This window comes from Balaenoptera ricei, chromosome 15 (genome assembly GCF_028023285.1).
Source record: "Balaenoptera ricei isolate mBalRic1 chromosome 15, mBalRic1.hap2, whole genome shotgun sequence".
NCBI lineage: Eukaryota > Metazoa > Chordata > Mammalia > Artiodactyla > Balaenopteridae > Balaenoptera > Balaenoptera ricei.
In genome coordinates, this window is record NC_082653.1 from 53,594,571 (window position 1) to 53,618,231 (window position 23,661).

At 44.1% G+C, this 23,661-nt stretch overlaps 1 protein-coding gene and 1 pseudogene across 1 annotated transcript in view; both read right to left on the reverse strand.

Moving 5' to 3' along the window:
• The window catches only part of TRAP1 (TNF receptor associated protein 1), a 54,563-nt gene that overhangs the window by 16,393 nt on the left and 14,509 nt on the right, over window positions 1-23,661 (reverse strand). Inside the window, exons 2-6 of the mRNA XM_059895803.1 lie at window positions 8,997-9,161; window positions 8,027-8,109; window positions 6,696-6,836; window positions 1,986-2,057; window positions 326-486 (exon numbers count right to left, since the gene is read on the reverse strand). Coding sequence (XP_059751786.1) covers window positions 326-486; window positions 1,986-2,057; window positions 6,696-6,836; window positions 8,027-8,109; window positions 8,997-9,161 — 622 coding nt within the window. The remainder of the gene's footprint in view (window positions 1-325; window positions 487-1,985; window positions 2,058-6,695; window positions 6,837-8,026; window positions 8,110-8,996; window positions 9,162-23,661) is intronic.
• Window positions 20,520-22,959, reverse strand: LOC132350009 (tigger transposable element-derived protein 1-like; annotated as a pseudogene).

Sequence of the window (23,661 nt, forward strand, 5' to 3'; positions counted from 1 at the left end):
TGGAGACGGCGCGAGGTGGGGCAGCCAGGGAGCCAAACCCTGACCCCCAAGAGGAGTCACGGACGCGCCTCAGAACAAAGGCACCCGCCCCGGAGCACAGAGCAGGGACCCACCCGGCAAAAAAGAGTAATGGCTCCCCGAGTGTGGGGCTCAGGCCTCCCATGAAAAGCCCAGGACGGCACCCTGGTGCTTTCCAAGGAGGCTGGCTTCCCAGACCAGGCTGCGAGCTCCAGCTGAGTCCCACTCTGCGTGGCAGGCGACACTTGCCACGATGGCCCCAGGGCCCGGGGACACTCCGTGTGTGATGTGGGACCCGCTCACTTACCCGTCTGAAAGCCACTGGTACCCAGGGCTGCCTGCGTCCACCGAGCGAGAATACACCTCGACTCTGTCAGCCACCATGAAGGCCGAGTAGAAACCCACTCCAAACTGGCCAATGATCTTGCTGCTGGCCTCCGCCTGGCTCTGGAGCGCATCCAGAAAGGCCTGTGGAGTGAGACCGGTCAGAGGGGGGCGGCCCTGCCCCGGAGACCTGCCGTCTGCCTGCAGCAGCGCATCCACTCCTCCAGCGCAGTCTCAGGCTGTGGTTCACCCTCGAGACAGCCCCGCACGTTCCACCCTCTTTCCCCACAGAGGGCCCAGCCCGGAGTGGCCCCTGACGTTCAGGGGAGGAGACTCCTAGATTTGTGGGCAAACTACACACCAAACACATGCTTTTGTATGGTATCACAGAGCACTTAATTACTGTAACTCATGTAATCGAAGTTCCTAATATTAAAAATTAAGTAAAATGCATATACTTGTTGCTATGAACACTGTTCCACAGACGTTCTGTGGTGATGGAAATGTTCTGTGTGGTCCAATGTGGGAGCTGCTGACCACATTTGGCTACTGAGCACTTGAACTGTGTAGCTAGTGTGACGAAAGAACTAATACATTTTAAATTGTATTTAATTCTAATTAATTTAAATTCCTCTACTCAATATTCTGTGATAACCTATGAGAAAAGAATCTAAAAAAGAATGATTATAGGTATATGTATAACTGAATCACTTTGCTGTACACCTGAAACTAAACACAACATTCTAAATCAACTATATTCCAATAAAATTAAAATATTTTAAAAAAAATTTTAATTCAAACAGCCACATGCTAGTAGCTACTGTATGTGATGACAGCACAGATTCCCTTCACAGAAATACAACCAAAAATGTAGTAGGGGAAACAGTTATGGTAAAGTCATTTTTTAAAGTAGAAATTTCTGTGAATCACTCTGGACTAACAATTAGACTGTTTTCAAGCACTTGGCATGAAGTGCCATTTTAGGCACCACTTAGGCCCACAAAAAAACAAAGAGCATTTGTTCACCCAGGAGAGGCACAAAGGCAGCCGAGGGACACAGCCTCTGTCCGGGGCTGGTGCTGGAGGAGGACACCTTGACCATCCCCCCCTTGTCGGCTTCAAGCTGCACCAGCACCCGACCACCCTGGAGCAGACAAGCGTGGAGGTCGCTTGTCTCCAGGCAGCAGTTCTGGAGAACAGTCAGCCTGCAACCCATGGGCCCCGCGGACTATCATGGACCATGCCGTCTCTGCGTCACTCCCTCCTCAAGCCTATGCAGCTCAAATAAATGCTAAGAAAGCACTTGGATAAAAGCCTCAGGAGGCAGAATGGCTGGCGTATCAGACGTGGACTGACGGGCTTTGAACCTAGGGTTGGCCAGTTTCTAGCTATGGGCAAAGTACTGACTCCATCCAGCAAATAACAGAAAGTGCCTCTGAGGTCCCCGTGACGACACAGTGAAATCCTGTGATAAAGGGTCCCCAATGCCAACAAGCTCGTGCCTGAGGACATTCCTCTGAAGCTGGTGTCCAGAGCATCTGGGACCTACCCTCTCTGGTCAGAACTGCCCTTCGAGGGGAGACCCTCGAACCTGAGAGGGGGAACAGCTGCAGCACCTGAGGAAAGGGCAGCGGGGGGCTTACCTTTGACCCCGACCTGGCAATGGTTCCCAGGTTGGACACCAGCTCCTCCTGTGTCATCCCGATGCCAGTGTCCTGAGGAGAGAGACAAGCTAAGCACCCAAGCGAATGCACCAGGGAGCCAGGATGGACGTGTGGGGACACCCAGGCACAAGTACATCAGTTACACTTGCCAGGCGGGCCCAGCAAAGTAAGAACACTGTCACCAGAAAAGGTGAATTCCAGCCACGTCAGCCAGGCCTCACTGGAGAAAACCTCACTAGAGGATAGACACATAGATTAAAGGGACAAACCAGAGTCCAGGAAGAGCTGCACAGACAGTGTCAGGTGATTTTTGACAAAGGTTCCAAGACAAATCACTGGGGAAAGGAAAAACAAATGGTGCAGAAACAATGGGACAGCCACAGGCAAAAAACAACTCTTAGACCTTCCCTTACATAGACACAAAATGATCACAGATCTAAGTGTAAGAGCCAAGGCTGTAAAACTTCTAGAAGAAAAGATAGGAGAAAATCTTTATCACTTTGGAATAGGCAGACTTTTTCGACAGGTCACTAAAAGCATGAAGCATAAAAGGAAAAAGTGATAAACTGGATTTCATTAAAAACTTCTGCTTTTCAAAAACCACTACTAAGAAAATAAAAAGGCAAGCCACAGACTAGGGGAAAATATTTGCAAAAGTATATCTGATACAGGACTCGTACCTAGAATATACAAAGAACTCTTACAACGCAATAAAAAGACAAACAACCTGATTAAAAATGAGCAAGAATCTGAAAGACATTTCACAAGGAAGATATACGAATGGCAAACACATGAAAAGATACTCAACACCATTAATCATTAGGGAAATGAAAATTAAAACCACAATGAAATACACTGCTCACTCACCAGAATGGCTAAAATTAAAAAGACTGACAGTGACAAGTGTTGACAAGGATGTGCAGCCACTGGCATCCCAAATGCTGCCAGGAGTTACGCAGAATGGGACACCTGCTGTGGGAACATTTGGCAGTTTCTCATAAAGTTAAACAGACACTTTGCTTACAACCCAGCAATCCTATTCCTAGGTATTTACCCAAGAGAAATGAAAATATATGCCCACTCGAAGACTTAAATGTTCACAGTGGCTTTATTCCTAACATCCCCAAGTGCTCACCAACTCGTGAATGGACACATAAAACTGTGATGCCTCCACACAGCAGAGCACTTCTCAGTGACAGAAAGGAACAAACTACTGATACATGCAACAGCGTAGAAGAATCTCAAAAGCACTGTGACAAGTGAAAGAAGTCAGACTCAAAAGACTACCTCTTGTGTAATTCTGTTTATATGAAATTCTAGAAAATAGAAAACCATAGTGACAGAAAGCAGATCAGTGGTTGACAAGGGCTGGGAAGGGCAGGGAATACTGGGGTGATGACATCAGTGGTGTGGGTGGTCCCATGACCGTGTATGTTGGTCCAAACTCACTGTACACTTGAACTTGGGGAACTTGATTATATGTAAAAATCATATCTCAATAAAGCTTCTCAAAACAACAGCAGCGGGACTTCCCTGGTGGTGTAGTGGTTAAGAATCCACCTGCCGGGCTTCCCTGGTGGCACAGTGGTTGAGAATCTGCCTGCCCATGCAGGGGACACGGGTTCGAGCCCTGGTCTGGGAAGATCCCACATGCCGCAGAGCAACTGGGCCTGTGAGCCACAATTACTGAGCCTGCGCGTCTGGAGCCTGTGCTCCGCAACAAGAGAGGCCGCGATAGTGAGAGGCCTGCGCACCGCGATGAAGAGTGGCCCCCACTTGCCGCAACTAGAGAAAGCCCTCGCACAGAAACGAAGACCCAACACAGCCAAAAATAAATAAATAAATAAAATTTAAAAAAAAATAAAATAAAATAAAATGGTAAAAAAAAGAATCCACCTGCCAATGCAGGGGACACGGGTTCAAGCCCTGGTCTGGGAAGATCCCACATGCCACGGAGCAACTAAGCCCATGCGCCAAAACTACTGAGCCTGCGCTCTAAAGCCCACGAGCCACAACTACTGAAGCCCACGCGCCACAACTACTGAAGCCCGCCCCGCCTAGAGCCCGTGCTCTGCAACAAGAGAAGCCACCGCAATGAGAAGCCCGTGCACCGCAAAGAAGAGTAGCCCCCGCTCGCCGCAACTAGAGAAAGCCTGCACGCAGCAACGAAGCCCAACGCACCCAAATACAAATAAATAAAATAAATAAATTTATTAAAAAAAAAAAAACAGCAGCAGCAAGCAAGGCACACACATGCACAGAGCAGAGCAAAGGAGTGAACAAGAGAGCACCAGACACCAGCAGCAATTCTGAGAAGCAAAACCAGGCCTGCTGGGAAGAGGCAGAGTCCACGGAGGCAGGCCCTCCACCCCGTAGGATGCACGCCCCACAACCCCCCCGCCGCCCCATAATCCCAGCCAGCAGGTCCTAGAGCAGCTGTCTCAGGAACGTGGTGGCCCTCAGGCCCACTGCCTGATGAACCCCACTTCTGCCTTTCTAACTCTTTGACTTTAAACTGCTCAAAGGTTACAACAGCCGCCAAAACTATTGCTGCATCTAAAGTAAGACTGTTAATCCAAATACCAGGCTGTGATTAAAATATAGTACCATAGAATATTCAGTAACATGGGGAAATATGCATCACAAGAGTATAAGTATAGTTAAAAATGCGGGGCTTCCCTGGTGGCGCAGTGGTTGAGAATCCGCCTGCCAACGCAGGGGACACAGGTTCGAGCCCTGGTCCGGGAAGATCCCACATGCCGCAGAGCAACGAAGCCCGTGTGCCACAGCTACTGAGCCTGCGCTCTAGAGCCCACGAGGCACAACTACTGAGCCCACATGCCACAACTACTGAGCCTGCGTGCTGCAACTACTGAAGCCTGCGCACCTAGAGCCTGTGCTCCGCAATGAGAAGCCCGCACACCGCAACGAAGAGTAGTCCCCACTCGCCACAACTAGAGAAAGCCTGCATGCAGCGACGAAGATCCAACACAGCCAAAAATAAATAAATAAAATAAATAAATTTTTTAAAAAATGTGAAGAGTTACAGCTGACCCTTGAATAACACGGATTTGAACTGTGCGGGTCCACATATTCACAGATTTTTTTCCAATAGCAAGTACTACCTACAGTACCACACGACCCACAGTCGGTTGAATCCGTGGATGTGGAACAGTGGGTACAGAGGAACTGCGTAGGGAGACCTGCAAATGTGGAGGAACTGGGTATACAGAGGGCAGACTAGAAGTTATATGTGGATTTCTGACTGTGGGGAGGGCCTGTCCCCACCTCCCCAGTGTTATTCAGGGTCACCTGTATATTAAAAAATAATATATCATTTAAAAATCTGTTTAGGGAATTCCCCGGCAGTCCAGTGGTTAGGACTCTGTGCTCTCACTGCCAAGGGCGCGGGTTCGATCCCTGGTCAGGGAACTAAGATCCCACAGGCCTTGTGGCGTGGCCAAAAAAATTTTTAAAAATCTGTTTAGATATGTAGACAAATGCATAGATCAAAACCCTAAATAGACACATACTAAAATGTCAACAGTATTTATCTTTGAATGATGGGGTGATTTTAAATTTTCTCCTCTTCGAAAAGCGAACCCTCTTACACTGTTGGTGGGAATGTAAACTGGTGCAGCCACTATGAAAAACAGTATGGGGGTCCCTCAGAAAACTAGAGTTGCCATGTGATCCATCAAACCCACTCCTGGGCACTTACCCAGACAAAACTATAATTCGAAAAGATACATGCGCCCCTATGTTCACAGCAGCACTATTTACAATAGCCAAGACATGGAGACAACCTAAATGTCCGTTGACAGATGAATGGATAAAAATGTGGTGTATGTATATATATATATATATATATATATATATATATATATGTATATGTATATATATGTATATATATGTATATATATATGTGTGTGTGTATATATATATATATGTGTGTGTATATATATATATGTGTGTGTGTGTATATATATATATAGTATACAATGGAATATTACTCGGCCATAAAAAAATAATGAAATAAAGCCATCTGTAGCAACATGGATGGACCTAGAGATTATCATACTAAGTGAAGTTAAATCAGAAAGAGAAAGACAAATACTATACGATATCACTTACATGTGGAATGTAAAATACAACACAAATGAACCTATCTACAAAACAGAAACAGAATCACGGACATAGGGAACAGACCTGTGGTTGCGGGGCGGGTTAGGGGGAGGGATGGAGTGGGAGTTTGGGATTAGCAGATGCAAACTATTATATATAGGATGGATAAACAACAAGGTCCTGCTGTATAGCACAGGAACTGTATTTAATATCCTGTGATAAACCAGAATGGAAAAGAATATGAAAAAGAATATATATGTATAACAGTCACTTCATTGTACAGCAGAAATTAACACATTGTAAATCAACTATACTTCAATAAAATTTAACAATAAATAAATAAAGCGTCTCCTCTTCTGCTTATCTGTATTTTCTAAATTTTCTATATTGAATGAGTGTTTTTATAGTAAATTAACAGTAAAGGTGGTCAGCAGGTCACTAGGAGCCTAGAGCCATGACGAAAAGGCAGCCCGTCACCCAGCCCAGTGGGTGGAGAGGCCCCGGCGGTCACCAGCACGGGAGGCAGGGTGGCGTGCCCCGCGTCGGGACACTTGGATGAAGTACCTGGATCGTGATGGTGCCTTTCTCAGCGTCAGTCTGCAAGTGAATCTCCATTTCTGGCAGCGTCTGGCCTTCAGACACCAGCTTATGACGCAGCTTTTCCAAGGCGTCGCTAGCATTGGAGATCAGCTCCCGTATGAACACCTACGGAAATGGAAAGAAGATGCCAACACTGCAGGACCTATTTGGTTAGCAGCATCTGCAGCAACTGGTACAGGCTGGCGGAGAAATGCCACAGAACTGTTTAACCAGAAAGATGTCCTGCTTTCCTCAAAGGCAGTTTCTCCAGGGCAGCTCACAGAATGATTGAAGTTAGATCACATTGCCGTGACCCAACCTTATGTCGACTCTGACTCTACTGCTCCTTCCTCAACATCAAACCTGGAGTTAGGTGTCGATCTGTTAAGTTAATTCCAAACAAGGACCCTGTAAGACAACTTCTTTCTCAACTCTTGCCCAGGGATGTCAAAATATCCTCAAAACATATTTTTTCTACTCCACGAAGGATTCACTGACTTCATTTAATCTAATCACAAACCAGACCTACCATGTTCAGGAGAAAAAAGGGCCACAGACCCAACTACCAACCCGTGTCCCTAAAGCCCTTTACCTGCGACAGACCTTCCACTTACAGTCAGACGCAGCGCATGGGGAGAGGGAAAGAGGTGTGACTGACCCCAAGAGAACAGAAGCTGGATGTCACGGGGACACTTGAATATAGAATTTAACAGGACGAGACCTGGAAATATTCCCTGGAAAGTCCTTTCATTTTGGAAAGCTGTGCTTTACCCTTCTCAAATTCTTTGCATTTTAGCAAAAATGAGCATGGAAACGATGGTTCACCATGGCCTGTCACCCCTGAGCTTCATCATTTTGAGCTTCATCTCCTCAAAAAGGTCCTTGGCAGCTCCTCCCTGCTCTACTCCACACTGGGCCGGGGTCTTCCTCCTCCAGCCCCGACACCCCCACAGGCCACAGGTGGCGATGCCAAGTGATGAGGGGCGTGAACCCAGGGCCTCAGCACACATCGACAACACCACAGAGACGGACGTCAGCAGGACCCCACGGCAACACCTGAGGGACTTCTAAATTATCAGCAAAATTCATTAATTCCCAGGTTCAATCCGGCTCAAAGAATCACCTGCGTATAGTTATCCATAAAACCCAACAGATTTTGGTAAAAATACTCTCACTGGTAGCCAAGATCAGGACCTGTCCAAATGTAATGCATTTTCACAGCTAATGTACTAGCTGGCACCTCCCTAGAAGAGCACAGAAACAGTCTCGCCAAAAGAAACCTTGCTAGCGCCGGGAGTGATTAGCAGGTACCGCACCTCTTTTCCTGAGTACAAGGAACGGGCAACGATGTCCAGAAGCTTCTTTGTCTCAGCCTGGAACTCATGTTTGGAAACAGAACCTAGTAATGAATCGCAGACACAACCAATAAAGCTTAATGTCTTTTTTCGTGGAAGAATATGCTATGTAAAACATTCAAAAAAATCTTTAAGGTAAGGAGTTTTAAACATGTTTCAAAACAGCGAACAAAAAAGAAAGAAAGAAACCAAGTGTCTGGGGCTCAGGCAGGAGGTCTTGGGAGCGGAACAAACCAGTGGTTCCCTCTACCCGCAGAAAGGGGCGTAGGGGCACAAACCCTCACCTGCCTCCCTCCCCGCAGCCCGCAGGCCTCAGGTCGGGCTACCTCCAGGGGCTGTGGAGGCTGGCGCTTGACCCAGTCGTGAGGCGAGCTGGCTCTAACAACAAGACCCTGGATTCTATTCCTGAATACAGTGGTTTCCAAATTGATCAGTTAGGGAGCAAAATAACAAGAAAACCTCACTTCTCCTCTTAACCCAAACATCAAATATTCTTTTGTCGTCTCATTTGAAAGCCAGAAATGGACCCACTGCAGGACTGGCTCTGGAGATTGCCTTCCACACTTGCCAGGAATGAAGGACAACCCAGAGTGCAGTCCTTCACCGGCGGGGCCAACACTGAGTTTACGTCCTGCTTCCATGATTATTAGCAGATGTGCCATGAATCACCACTTTAAAGGGGCCCCATGCGAACTCACGGGTGACCACCAGAGGGGGCAAGATACGCCAGGATGGAAATCAGAAGTTCCTGAGAAGCCGGAAACGCAGGAGGCATTGTTTTGGGGAACCCTCCCTCCAACTAAGACCTTCCTTCGTCTGAAGCGAGTGGGTGGCTCTATCAATCATTGCTTCTGCCTCAAAAGCTTCCCCTCACGAGCCAGCAACGAGCCAACAAAGACTTCCTGGACCCAAACGCAGCTACACACAGTACCCTGCACGGTCTCCGAGCTGCTGATGATGGAGTGCAGGGGCTCCTCCTTCCGGTCCTCAGCAGCCTGGGAGCTGAACGGCCGTCCAACGTGGGAGCTTGAAGCCAGGCTTTGCCTGGGACTCCAGGACTGGGCTGGGGGCCTCCAAGGACACAGAACTGGTTTTCCTGAAAAGACAAATGTGAGAAAGAATGAGAGTTAATAAGACTTCAGAAACAGAATATCCTAATTTGTTCACGTCTGGCAGATGCTAACGTGGAATTCTTTAAGGCAGGCTGTTGTTCGAAAGACCCAGTGTCACCCAGGAGAAATCAGAAGTGACAAACGCTGTGCAGCTAGCTGGTGTTTTGGCAGGTAGTTCTGGTAACATATCCTCACACGTGGCAAATACCAAGAACATACGAGAACTTGGGGCAGAACCGCGGGAATGGGCAGGGGCCTTTTGACACCACTTCCCACTTACGTCCCCCAGTGAGATCGTGCACAAACCCACCAAACCCACACATGCCTCAGTGCTCACAGCCCCTCCCGGAGCCGGAAATAACGACAGGCTGGCTGGTCTTCTTACGGTGTAACTAACATGGAAAAAGGGAGAAAAAATACCCCTAAGAGGGAGACAAATCTTAAAATGTTGGTGTTCTCAAACAGTCTCATCATCTTCTAAAGAATCTTCACTGATTCTTTTCCTTTCCTTTTTTGTCCAAAACTGTCAGAGTTTTTAAAATTAGTGTATTTAAAAACTGCAAACCAGGGAATGATCTCCTCTACTTTGCAATCAGGAAGGGGATTCACAATGTCTCTTGAGTTGCTTTTCTGTAACTTCCTGTTCAGCACAGTGGACCAAGAAACCACTGCAAGGGAAGAAGGAAAACCCTTCCATTTGACACTGCTGTCCCCAGCCTGGTATGGTTGACAAGACGCTACAGAAACACATGCAGAGGGACGTCCCTGGTGGCGCAGTGGTTAAGACTCTGCGCTCCCAATGCAGGGGGCCCAGGGTTCGATCCCTGCTCAGGGAACTAGATCCCACATGAATGCTGCAACTAAGAGTTCACATGCTACAACTAAGGAGGCCGCCTTCCACAGCTAAAACCCGGCGCAACCAAATAAACTTAAATAAATACTAAAAAATAAAAAAGAAACACGTGCAGATACCTCCACTCTAACTGGCAGGATGGAGCCAGTCCTCACCAGCAGTCCCTGAAGACACTCGCCGGGGACTGGCATTGTTCAGTAGGTATTTAAGGCCCGACGTTTTCAAGGATACAGGTCAGACATACAAGACACTCCATGTGAAAGTCTAGGCCATAACAAACTGCAGCTGCCTGTTATGTAACTACATACGTGTGACAGTCAGAAAGGAATGATTTAGAATGTCCAGAAATAACGTGTAGGTTTAAAAATCAACATATTGACTTCCACATTCCTACAAGGTATAAAAATCTGCCTTTTCTTTAAGCTTATTCTTGGATTTATAAATAACACGATGTTAGCCTTTACCTCTATGCAGAATACCTTTAAAACTACCCCATTTCAGAAAATATCCAATTTCCAAACAATCTAAATGTTGATATTTAATTCTCTGGCCTAACTGTATTGTTCACCTTATCCATACAGCTTAAAAACAAAAACAAAAACAAAAAACCCACAACTGGAGTATTTCTTCTGGAATTAAATGGTATTTGGTTAGAGGGTTTAACAAACAGTCTGCACCAGGCCAGGCAGGGGTGCTGGGGTCGCTGTGATCCCAGCTGGTATCCTGATGCAGGGCGAGCGATGCCAGTGGACTGTGGGCAACCCCACGCTGCCTCCCCTCCCAGGGACAGCACTCCTGGCCACATTCGGAGACATAAACAGGTTCCCCACAAAAGCTGGGAACCCTCTGCTTCAAAGTACGGTAGAACTTCAGGATGAAATCAGTGAGACTGGGATAAAGGAGAGATGTTTGAGGGATGCAAGACCCGGGTTGGGCCTCAGGACGGATTCTGGATTCTAGTTCTCCATTGAGCACTACTCTGGACGTGAAAGTGTTTGGGCCACCAGAATTCGGAGTGATGGGGGAGGTCCCCCAGAAGAAGAGGGGCAGAAAGCCCGGTAAGCACGGATTGGTGGTGTTCCTGACCACGCCTCCACATAAGCCCGAAGATGCTGAAAGCATTTTAGAAATTCTTACATCTAATACTCCTCTTACCATGTTGCATCTGCAACCACTCCCTATCACGTGACCTCAGGAAAGGACACGGTGGGGAGGAGGGGATCACACTGAGTCTTCTTCCAACAGTGATATGCACGGAGCACTTATCCTTCTCCCTCCAGACCTCCCCCAGCTCTCCCGGTCCAAGGCCTTTGAGCAGGTCTTCCTGCCTGCAGCACTGTTCCCTGCAACCCACCCCTTAAATGTCAACATGTTATTCTTCTGACACCAATTCCATCTTGTTACTTATGATTTCTGAGGACTTATTCCTGAACGCAACCTCATCAATTCCAAATGCTTCAGGCTGGTCTTCCAGGCCCTCCACTAAGCAACACCCCAAACCTTCGGAACCTCACCTCCTTCCTCCCCAGTCCAGCAGGCCTGCTGACGTCCCATGCCCTGGAGGAAGGGCTCCTGACCCGCTCCACTTGCATACATTTGTTGAACTGACCCCTATCCCCACTTCCTGTCCTGCCCTTCTGCTCATGGTCCTTTCCTCGCCATCTGCCTTTCAGTGCCATCAGGAAAGAACAGGTTGTGTTTCCTCATGGTTAGCTGTAAACCATCCCTACCCCAAAGGAAACCAGAAATCACACAAAATAGAACAATTCAGAGGCTAAGGGCTCCTCTCATTTTCAGACTTCTTGAACTAACTGTTCTAAACCTGCTCTCACATGGGGGGAAGGGGCTACTGGATTATGGCTGGCACACTTTTTTATTTCCAGTCTTCTGTGTATAAATATATTAATCAACAACACATCTTAGGGACTTCCCTGGCAGTCCAGTGGTTAAGACTCCACACTCCCAATGCAGGGGCCTGGGTTCGATCCCTGGTCTGGGAACTATATCCCTCATACCACAACTAAAATAGAAACTGCATGCCACAACTAAGACCCGGCACGGCCAAATAAATAATAAATATTAAAAAAAAAAACCCCCAAAAACACACATCTCAGAGATCACTCTGTTTTAGTACATATAAAGCTGCTTATTCTTTCTAGTGAACAAATAACATTCGACTGTAATGGATAAGTATTTAACTAGCGCTCAACTGATGGATGTTTAAACTGTTCCCAGTCTGTGCTGTTAAAAATAATGCTCCAAAGTGATAAAGAGTTATCTATTGATTGCATGCTTACCCTTCATGGAAGAAAGGAGATACTCTTTTGTGCAAAAGAAACAGGAAGGATAAATGAGAAACTAATGAGATTGTATATTCGTTTGCTAAGGCTGCCGTAACAAAGTACCACAGACAAGGTGGTTTACAACACAGAAACTTAATCTCTCACGGTTCTGGGGGCCAGAAGTGGAAAACCGAGGTGTTGGCAGGGCTGATTCCTTCTGAAGGCTCTGAGGGACAGTCTGTCCACGCCTCTCTCCCGGCTTCTGGTGTTGCCAGCAGCCCTGGGCTTGGGGCTGCCTCACTCCAGTCTCTGCCTCTGTCATCACATGGTTCTCTCTTCCCCATGTGTGTCTCCTCTGTGTCCAAATTTCCCTCTTCTTAAGGTCATCAGTTATACTGGATTTGGGGCTCACTCTAATCCAATATGACCTCATCTTATTATACCTGCAAAGACCCTACTTCCAAATAAGGTCACATTCACAGGTGAGGGCTTGAACGTATCTTTTGGGGGCACACAATTTAAGCCATAAGAAACTGGTTACAAGGGCTGTTAATTTCCTGGGACTGCTGTGGCAAAGCACCACAGGCTGGGCAGCTTTAACAACAGAAACTTATCATCTCACAGTTTTGGAGGCTAGAAGTGTAAAATCAAAGTGTTGGCAGGGCTGGTTCCTTCTGAGGCTGTGAAGGAGAATCTGTTCTATTCCTCTCTCCCAGCTTTGGGAGCCTCAGGCATTCTTTGGCTTAGAAATGACCACCTTCTCCCTGTGTCTTCACATCGTCTTCCCTCTGCTCGTGTCTGCCTCTGCGTCCAGATTTCCCCTTTTTATAAGGACACAGTCATATTGGATTAGGGCCCACCCTAACTACCTCATCTTAACTTGATCTTCTGCAAAGACCCTATTTCCAAATAAGATCGCATTCACAGGTCCTGGGGGTTAGAATTTCAGCATCTTTTGGGGGACACATGATTCAACCCATAACAGATGTGTGGGAACAGAATGGAGAAAGAAGGTTGGGAATGGTGTAGCAGAGCTGAGGAGAACGTGCATTTCTGAGTATCCCTTTTCCCTCTGACTCTTAGAACCATGGTAATGTTTCACATACCCAAAAAGTAAATAGTTAAGAGCAACCAGGGTGTGTGGAGAACATAAAACTAAATACAAACAGTAACGAATGTGCACAACTATATTATGAATAACATAACTGCCCTGAAAGAACCTAAGTGACTTCAGAAAACAGCATTTGGGGAAAAAAAAAAAAAAAGAAAACAGTACTTTGCACAGGTGACCCTTGAACAACAGGGGTGTTGGGGCACAGAACCCTCCGCCCCGCCCCCCGTGAAGTTGAAAATCCAAGTATAACTCTGCAGTTGGCCCTCCAACACAAGCACATCCACATCCGTGGATTCCAACCAACTGCAAATTGTGCAGTACTGCAGTACCTACTTAGTGAAAAAAATCTGCAAATAAGTGGACCCTCACAGTTCAGACTGTACTGTTCAAGGGTCAACTGTATATTGTAAAGCTGGGCTCAAAAAGGACAGCATACTGTTACTGTAGCAGAAGTGGTAGCAATTCTCAAACTGCTCTGTGTATATACTAAGATCAAGCAAGTGAGTACACTGTGACTCAAGTCAGGAGAAAGGAGTCAGGAAAGGGCAGGGGGAGGCCAGGGTGAACCCTGCTGTGCTGCAAATGGAGGCATCAGTGTCAGTGTAGAAATAAACACCGAGGTGCGTACACGTGTGTGACAGTGCACACACACGCATACTTCCTGGCTCTGTCCGGGGACACCCAAGCAGCAGTGAGCACACCTGGCACCAGGGAGAGCACCCGTCTTGGACCTGCCACTCCAAAGTCCCACATCCCAGGAAACGCCTTCATCCTGGGCAAACTGGGGTGTGTGGTCACCCTCCCCTGGCACCCAGATCTTTGGTTTGTAAATACCATTCTCCAATAAAAGGAATCGAGGCCACTGGAGAACACACCAGATGAGCCCAGAATACCTGTGGTGCTAGAAAGTGAAGGACTCACAGATGACAGGACGCACCGAGAGGGCACAGGCTCTGAGCGGAAGGCACTCCCGGTGGCAAAATCTAGGACAAACTGAGCAACAACATAATGACAGTGGGGGACTGTCAGGTGGTGAACAAAGAATCCCCCCTCTTGGTTTCAAAGAGAGAAACAGTACTTTACAGTGAAGTAAGTGGCAGATAACCTTTAACTAAGCGACTGCAGTCACCATCATCAGGAATGAGATGTGTCCACATCCTGTAACTCCTGGTGGGGTGAGAGGGCACAGCCTGTTTTCTGTTGTGTTCTCGCCAAAACCACATCTCGATCTAATCATAAGAAAACACCAGACAAACCCAAATATATATACACGAAAGTGTCAAGGTCCTGAAAGACAAACACAAACTGAAGAGACACAAGTACAGGATGGAGGATCCTGGGCCAGCAAAGGACATGGATGGAAAACCCAGCTAAAGTCAGGTAAGACCAGCATATTACCGAGTAGTACTGTGTCACTGTTATTTCAGTTTTCAATAATTATACCATGGCCACAAAGATAGTAATATTAGGGGAAATTAAGGAAAGAGGAAGGGAAGACTGAGTACTATTTTTATAACATCTCTGTAAAGTAAAAAGTATTTCAAAATAAAAAATAGGACTCTAAGGAATATTCCTATACATGTGTCATTTCATTTATGCACAAGTATACATTTGAGTACACATCGAGAAGTGGAATCATCAGGTCCAAGTTTATGTCCAATTTAAACTGTGGTCAACGCTGCCAACTCACCCTCCAGAAACTTATCAGTTTACATTCCCACCAGCAATATTATGAGAGTGTGAATCACCCCACACTCTTGCCAAGATGGTAATGTTATAAAACTTTTGGATCTTAGCTTATCAGTCAGGTAAAAATTTTACTGTAGTTTTCATTTATATTTCTCTTATTATAAGCAAGATGGAGCATCTATCCACATTTTAAAATATTTTCTATTTCCTTTTATGTTAATGGACTGTTGATATCCTCTGATCATTTTCTACTGAATTTTTTTCTTATTGATTTGTAAGAACTCTTTCTATATTAAGGAAATTAGTCTTCTGTTTGTAAAGGACTTCCTTGCTCCAAGATTAAACACAATTTTCCTCTGTCTTATTTTTCCTATTCCTTTTGTTTTTTTCCCCACTTAATACTTACAATACTTTTGAAAGGATTTAATATGTTGTTTATGATGGAAATAATATATAAGTCCTCAGAGTTGGGAAAAGGGAAAAAATAAGCAATCCATATTTTCAACCACAATTTTAAGACTTTCCATTATATTCCAAGATTATATTAATCAACAGCACTATCAAGAGCAGATTTGATTTCAGGTTAACTGAACTTTCTACAGTGATTTTAAGAATAAACCAATAGTGCAGTAAGTCTGCCTGAACCAGATATAAACACACTATCTGCACAGTATCTGTCCTCATGTTCCCCCTACACCCTAAAGGAAAAACCGCAAACCTCAGTGTCAAGCTACAATGTCTTAGTATTAATCTGTTTGGTGGTTTGGGGTCACAGAATGGGAAGCACTGATAGTTTGAATTTGACAACACACACACCTGCCAGTGCTCATGCTGCTTCTTCTACCTGCAACTTCTTTCCACCTGAACTGCTTCAGGATCCAGCGTAAGGCCCTCTCTTCCACCAGGCCTTCCCACCCCCCACCACAGTACACAATAATCTCTCCCTACTATGAATTCAGAGCACTTGTTTTCCATGCTACTAAATTAAAACTGCTGTTACAAGCCAGCTTGTGGGATTTCTTCTACTATTAATTTTTCTTAATATATAACATCTCACCAAAGTACGGCAGGAACAAGCTTATATTTCTTAGTATAAAACTCTCTGAAGGCAAGAACAAACATATTTCTCTGTATGCCAAAGCATCTGATGCAGAAGTTTTTTGTTTTTTTTTTTACAATCATGAAACTTTTTATCAGCATAAACATCGCTATACTCAATCAGAAGCCCATTCAATCAGCCAACAGATGGCAGTAGTGATCCACAAGGCCATTTTAACTAGTAAGCATAAATTAAAAATGCAACTGCCAACAGGGGCCTGCTAAGGAAGGCACATGAGTCAGAACACAATGGGTAGGTTCTTTTGCTTTGTTTTCTTAAGAAAAAAAAAACAACTTTCTTATATATCAGCCATAGTTCTTACTATGGTTTTGCTTCATAATGGCATCCTAAATTATGTATATTAGATACAGACACATTATTTTAAGCAATTAGAAATATGCTGATTGTTTCTCTGGAATTACATATTCCAAATGGACAATCTCCCATTTTCTCAAGTGTGATATGGATAACAGCAATTTCACTTTTTGTCTTTATTACACAGAGTGCCACTTGCTGTATGGCTGAGGTGTATCCTACCAACCAAACCTGATAACAACCATGAACACAGGAACAACAATAAAAAGACTACCTGAAGGCTCTGGAGAATCAACAAAAGCAGGCAGATTCTGGAGAGAAGATATCTGGAAGAGGGAACAGCACAGAATGAGGGTGGGTTCAATGAGGGGTGGCTAAAACTCTAAGAGAAAACACACACAATGTGCACTTTTCTGGCCTGAAGAACCAGAGGAGAGATTTGGAAAACCACAGAAAATGAAAAGTGAAGGGAGGAAATCCCAGAAAGATGAGTCAGAGATAGGGAGCCCCCAATTTGGGGAATAAATTCTTCTAAGTCTCCGGCTGACCTCCTGAACCATGCATATGTGGGGCAAACTGCAAGCAGCCCAGTTAAGGAAAAAAGTCAAACTGCTGCCTAACAGAAAGTGTTTGCAGCTGGGGGCCAACCAGGTCAATACCCACCTTTAAAACAATGACTACTCTTCAGAGGAATATAACAGAATCCAGAGATTCCACAAGGCAACATCCACAATGTCCAGGATGCAATAAAAAGTTACTCAATATACAGAGAATCAGGAAAATGCAACCCCTGCTAAAGAGAAGTGTCAGTCAATGGACATTGGTGCCAAGAAGATCCAGATGTTGGTATCAGAAGACAAGGGTCTTCAAACAGCCATTATAACAATACTATATGACATAAAGTAAAATATGCTCAAAATAAAAGATGAGAAATCTCAGAGACATAAACTATAATAGAAGAACCAAGTGAAAATCCTAGATACAGAAAATATCATGTCTGTACTGGGCATATACCCTCAGAAAACCGTAATTCAAAAAGAGTCATGTACCACAATGTTCACTGCAGCTCTATTTACAATAGCCAGGACATGGAAGCAACCTAAGTGTCCATCGACAGATGAATGGATAAAGAAGATGTGGCACATATATACAATGGAATATTACTCAGCCATAAAAAGAAATGAAACTGAGTTATTTGTAGTGAGGTGGATGGACCTAGAGACTGTCGTACAGAGTGAAGTAAGTCAGAAAGAGAAAAACAAATATTGTATGCTAACACATATATATGGAATCTAAAAAAAAAAGAAAAAAAAATGGTTCCGAAGAACCTATGGGCAGGACAGGAATAAAGACGCAGACGTAGAGAATGGACTTGAGGACATGGGGAGGGGGAAGGGTAAGCTGGGACGAGTGAGAAAGTGACATGGACATTATACACTACCAAATGTAAAATAGGTAGCTAGCAGGAAGCAGCCGCATAGCACAGGGAGATCAGCTAGGTGCTTTGTGTCCACCTAGAGGGGTGGGATAGGGAGAGTGGGAGGGAGACGCAAGAGGGAGGAGATATTGGGGTATATGTACACATACAGCTGATTCACTTTGTTATACAGCAGAAACTAACACACCACTGTAAAGCAATTATACTCCAATAAAGATGTTAGAAAAAAAAAAAACCATGTCTGAAACTAACAAATTAACTAGAAGGCTTAAAAACCAAATGGAGACAACAGAGGAGTCTATGGACTTCAAAATAAATTGATAGAAATTATTCAATGTGAAACAGATTAAAAACAAATGAACAGGGTCTCAGATATATGTGGGACAACAGAAGTAAGTTTAACATACATGTAATTGGAGTTCCAGAAGGAGCGGAGAAAGAGAATAGGGCAGAAAAAACATTTGAAGAAATAATAACTGGAAAATTCCCCCAAAGTTGGTCAAAGACATATTTACAGAGTCAAAAGTTCGATGAACCACTAGCAAGATAATATCAAAGAAAAACACCTAGGCACATCATAATCAAACTGCTGAAAACCAAATAAAAAGAGAAAATCTTGGAAGCAACCAGAGAAAAACAACACATTACATGCGAGAACAATAACTTGAATGACAGCTAACTTTTCATCAGAAATAATGGAGGCTGAAAGACAATGGTACAACATCTTAAGTATTAAACAGCAGACCTGCACTAAAAGAAATGCTACAGTTCTTCAGGCTGAGAGTAAATGATATGAAATGGAAACTTGGATCTTCAAAAAGGAATGCAGAGCATCAGAAATGATAACCTAGGTAAACACAAAAGAATTTTTCTTTAATTTCCTTAAAATATATACAGCAATTTAAGCCATTAATTAAAACATTATCTTGTGGGGTTTACAACATATGTACAGGTGATACATATGACAAATGTAACATAAAGGATGGGGTGGAGGGAGTAAATGCACCTATATAGTTGCAAGGCTTTTACAGTTTACATGGTATATTACAATACTAATTCTAAACAGACTATGAAAAGTTAAGGATGAACATTACACTCTCCAGAGTAACCAATAAAAAATGATGCAAAGAGGTATAGCTAAAAAAGCATTAGTAAACTAAAATGGCATTCTAAAAAATGTTTACTTGATCCAAAAGAATACAAGAAAGCTAGAAGACAGGGAAAAATGAGAGGGGACAAGTAACATAACGGTAGAGATAAATCTGACTATATCAATAATTACATTTTAGGTCAATGGACTAAACACTTTGATTATAAAGGCAAAGACTGTCAGAATTGATAAAGCAAGACCTAATTATATGCTGTCTACAAAACAATCAATTTAAATATAAAAGCACAGATACACTGAAAGTAAATGAATGGAAAAAGATATGCCACATAAAAAGGCTGGCAGGACAAGATTAGATCAGACAAAGCACACTGCAAAATAAAAAGTATTACCAGAGAGGACTTCCCTGGTGGCACAGTGGTTAAGAATCCGCCTGCCAATGCAGGGGACATGGGTTCAATCCCTGGCCCGGGAAGATCCCACATGCTGCGGAGCAACTAAGCCCGTGTGCCACAACTACTGAGCCTGCGCTCTAGAGCCCGCGAGCCACAACTGCTGAGCCGACGAGCCACAACTACTGAAGCCCGCGCACCTACAGCCCGTGCTCTGAAACAAGAGGCCACTGCAATGAGAAGCCCATGCACTGCAACGAAGAGTGGCCCCCGCTCACCGCAACTAGAGAAAGGCTGTGCGCCACAACGAAGAGCGAACGCAGCCAAAAATAAATAAATAATAGGGAAACATTATGAACAAATTTATGCCAAGAAATTTGACAACTTATATGAAATGGACAAATTCCTTGAAAAAAATTATCCAAAGTGACAAATGAAACAGAAAGTTTGGATTGCTTTATATGTAATAAAGAAATTGAATTTATTTGCAAAAGTATTTCTGTAATAAAATTCCAGGCCCAGAATTTCTACTGAATTCTATCAATCACATGAGGAAGAAGTAACATCAATCTTACACAGTTTCAGAAAATAGAAAAAGAAGGAATTATTTCCATTCAAGTTTTATGATGACAGCACAACCCTAACATCAAAAGCTGACAAAGACATCACGCACACACAATAAAAATACTACACCAATATCAATCATGGACACAGACATGGAGGTCCTTAATAAAATATTAGCAAGTAAAATCCATTAATATATAAAAATGATACTACATCACAACCAAGCAGGTTTATCTGAAGGATGTAAGGCTAGTTTAGCACTAGGCAGACCTTGGAGATTTTGCAGGTTCAGTTCCAGACCACTACAATAAAGCGAGTACCACAATAATAAAGTCACACAAATTTTTTGGTTTCCCAGTGCATATAAAAGTTATGTTTACACGATACTATAGTGTATTAAGTGTGCAACAGCATTATGTCTAAAAAAACAATGTATACACCTTAATTCAAAAATACTTTATTGCTAAAAAATGCTAACCATCATCTGAGACTTCAGCAAGTCATAATCTCTTTGCTGGTGGAGCGTCTTGCCCTGATGTTGGTGGCTGCTGACTGATGAAGGTGGTGGTTTCTGAAAGTTGGAGTACCTGCAGCAATTTCTTAAAATAAGACAATGATGAAGTCTGCAACATCAATCTCTTCCTTTCACAAAGGTTTCTCTGTAGCATGCAATGCTATTTGATAGCATTTTACCCACAGCAGAACTTTCAAAACAAGAGTCAATTCTCTCAAACCCAGCCACTGCTTTATCAACCGAGTTTATGTAATATTCTAAATTCTTTGTTGTATTTCAGCAATCTGCACCAGGGTAGATTCCATCTGAAAACACCACTTTCTTTGCTCATCCATAAGAAGCAACTCCTCATTCGTTAGAAGTTTTTTTTTTTTTTAATAAATGTTATTTATTTATTTATTTTTGGCTGCGTTGGGTCTTCATTGCTGCGCACGGGCTTTCTCTAGCTGCGGCGAGCGGGGGCTACTCTTTGTTGTGGTGCACGGGCTTCTCATTGCGGTGGCTTCTCTTGTTGCAGAGCATGGGCTCTAGGCACGTGGGCTTCAGTAGTTGTGGCACGCGGACTCAGTAGTTGTGGCTCGTGGGCTCTAGAGTGCAGGCTCAGTAGTTGTGGCACACGGGCTTAGTTGCTCCATGGCATGTGGGATCTTCCTGGACCAGGGCTCGAACCCGTGTCTCCTGCATTGGCAGGCGATTCTCAACCACTGCACCACCGGGAAAGCCCCGTTAAAAGTTTTATCATGAGATTTCGGCAATTCAGTCACAACTTCAGGCTCCAATTCTAATTCTGGTTTTCTTGCTATTTCTACCACATCTGCAATTACTTTCTCCACTGAAGTCCTAAACCCTTCAAAGTCATTGATGAGGGTTGGAATCAACTTTCTCCAAACTTCTGTTAATGTTGATACTTTGACCTCTTCCCATGAATCATCAATGTTCTTAATGGCATCTAGAATGGTGAATCCTTTCCAGAAGGTTTTCAATTTACTTTGCCCATATCCATCAGAGGAATCACTATCTATGGCAGCTACAGCCTTACAAAATGTACTTCTTAAATTAAAAGACTTGAAAGTCAAAATTATTCCTTGATCCATGGGCTGCAAATGGATGGTGTGTTAGCAGGCATAAAAACATTAATCTCACTGTAGGTCTCCATCAGAGCTCTTGGGTGACCAGGTGCATTATCAATGAACAGTAATATTTTTAATCTTTTTTTTCCCCCAAGCAGGTTTCAACAGCAGGCTTAAAATATTCAGTAAACCATGCTTGGGACTTCCCTGGTGGTGCAGTGGTTAAAAATCCGCCTGCCAATGCAGGGGACATGGGTTCGATCCCTGGTCTGGGAAGATCCCACGTGCCGTGGAACAACTAAGCCCGTGTGCCACAACTACTGAGCCTGAGCTCTAGAGCCTGTGAGCCACAACTACCGAGCCTGCGTGCCACAACTACTGAAGCCCATGCACCTAGAGCCCATGCTCCGCAACGAGAAGCCACCGCAATGAGAAGCCCACATGCTGCAACGAAGAGTAGCCCCTGCTCGCCGCAACTAGAGAAAGCCCATGTGCAGCAACAAAGACCCAACGCACCCAAAAATAAATAAATAAAAAATAAACTTATATATTAAAAAAACCCATGCTGTAAACAGATGTGTTACCATCCAGGCTTTGTTGTTCCATTTATATAGCACAGGCAGAGCAGATTTAGCATAATTCTTAAGGGCCCTAGGATGGTAAATGAGCACTGGCTTCATTTTAAAGTCACCAGCTGCGTTAGCCCCTAACAAGAGAATCATCCTGTCCTTTGACATTTTGAAGCCAGGCATTGACTTCTCCTCTCTAGCTATCAAAGTCCCAGATGGCATCTTCCAATAGAAGGCTGTTTCATTTACACTGAAAATCTGTTGTTTAGTATGGCCACCTTCATGAATGATCTTGGCTAGATCTTCTGGGTAACTTGCTGCTTCACCTTGCACTTGGATGTCATGGAGACAGCTTCTTTCCTTCAACCTCATGAATCAACCTCTGCTAGCTTCAAACTTTTCCTCTGTTCCTTCCCCACTTCTCAGCCTTCATAGAACTGAAGAAAGGTAGGGTCTTCCTCTGGATTAGGCTTTGGCTTACAGGAATGTTGTGGCTGGTTCGATCTTCTATCCAGACCACTAAAACTGTCTCCATATCAGCAATCAGGCTGTTTTGCTTCCTCTTTACTCATGTGTTCACTGGAAGAGCACTTTTGACTTCCCGCAAGAACTTCTCCTTTGCATTCACAACTTGGCCAACTGGCACAAGGTGGCCTAGCTTTCGGCCTGTCTCGGCTCTGGACATGCTTTCCTCACTAAGCTTAATCATTTCTAGCTTTTGATTTAAAGTGAGAGACATGCGACTCTTCCTTTCACTTGAACATTTAGAGGTCATTGCAGGTTTATTAATTGGGCTAATTTCAATATTGTTATGTCTCAGGGAATAGGGAGGCCCGAGAGGGAGAGGGATGGGGGAATGGCCAGTCGGTGGAACACACAACACTGATCAAATAAGTCTGCCACCTTATATGGGTGTGGTTTATGGTGCCCCAAAACAATTACAAGAGCAACATCAAAGATCACTGATCAAAGATCACCATAACAAATATAATAATAATGAAAAGGTTTGAAATACTGGGAGACATAGAGACAGGAAGTGACCAGATGCTGCTGGTAAAATGGTGCTGATATGCTTGCTCAAGGCAGGGTGGCCACAAACCTTCAACTTGTAAAGAAAAGCAATATCTGCAAAGTGCAATGAAGCAAAGCACTATAAAGTAAAGTAGGCCTGTAGACAGTCAATCAATATAATTAACTATACAGTACAAAAAAATAACAGCAGCAAAAGAAATGGTACGAACAGGCTTGGAATGAAGGAGTAGTTGACAGCATGGGTACTACAGCAACCTGTAGAGGGCCAGCCCACCTGCAGGAGGAGGAAGCAGATGCTACAATATTCTAAGAGATTGTCACCACTGTGGAATGCAGGCCAAGATTCTCAGAACTTTTAATTTCTCAAAAGAAATAAGAAACTCAAATATTTATGTCAAATCTGACTTCAAATGCTTGCAATTACTCTTTTTTTTTTTTTTTTGCT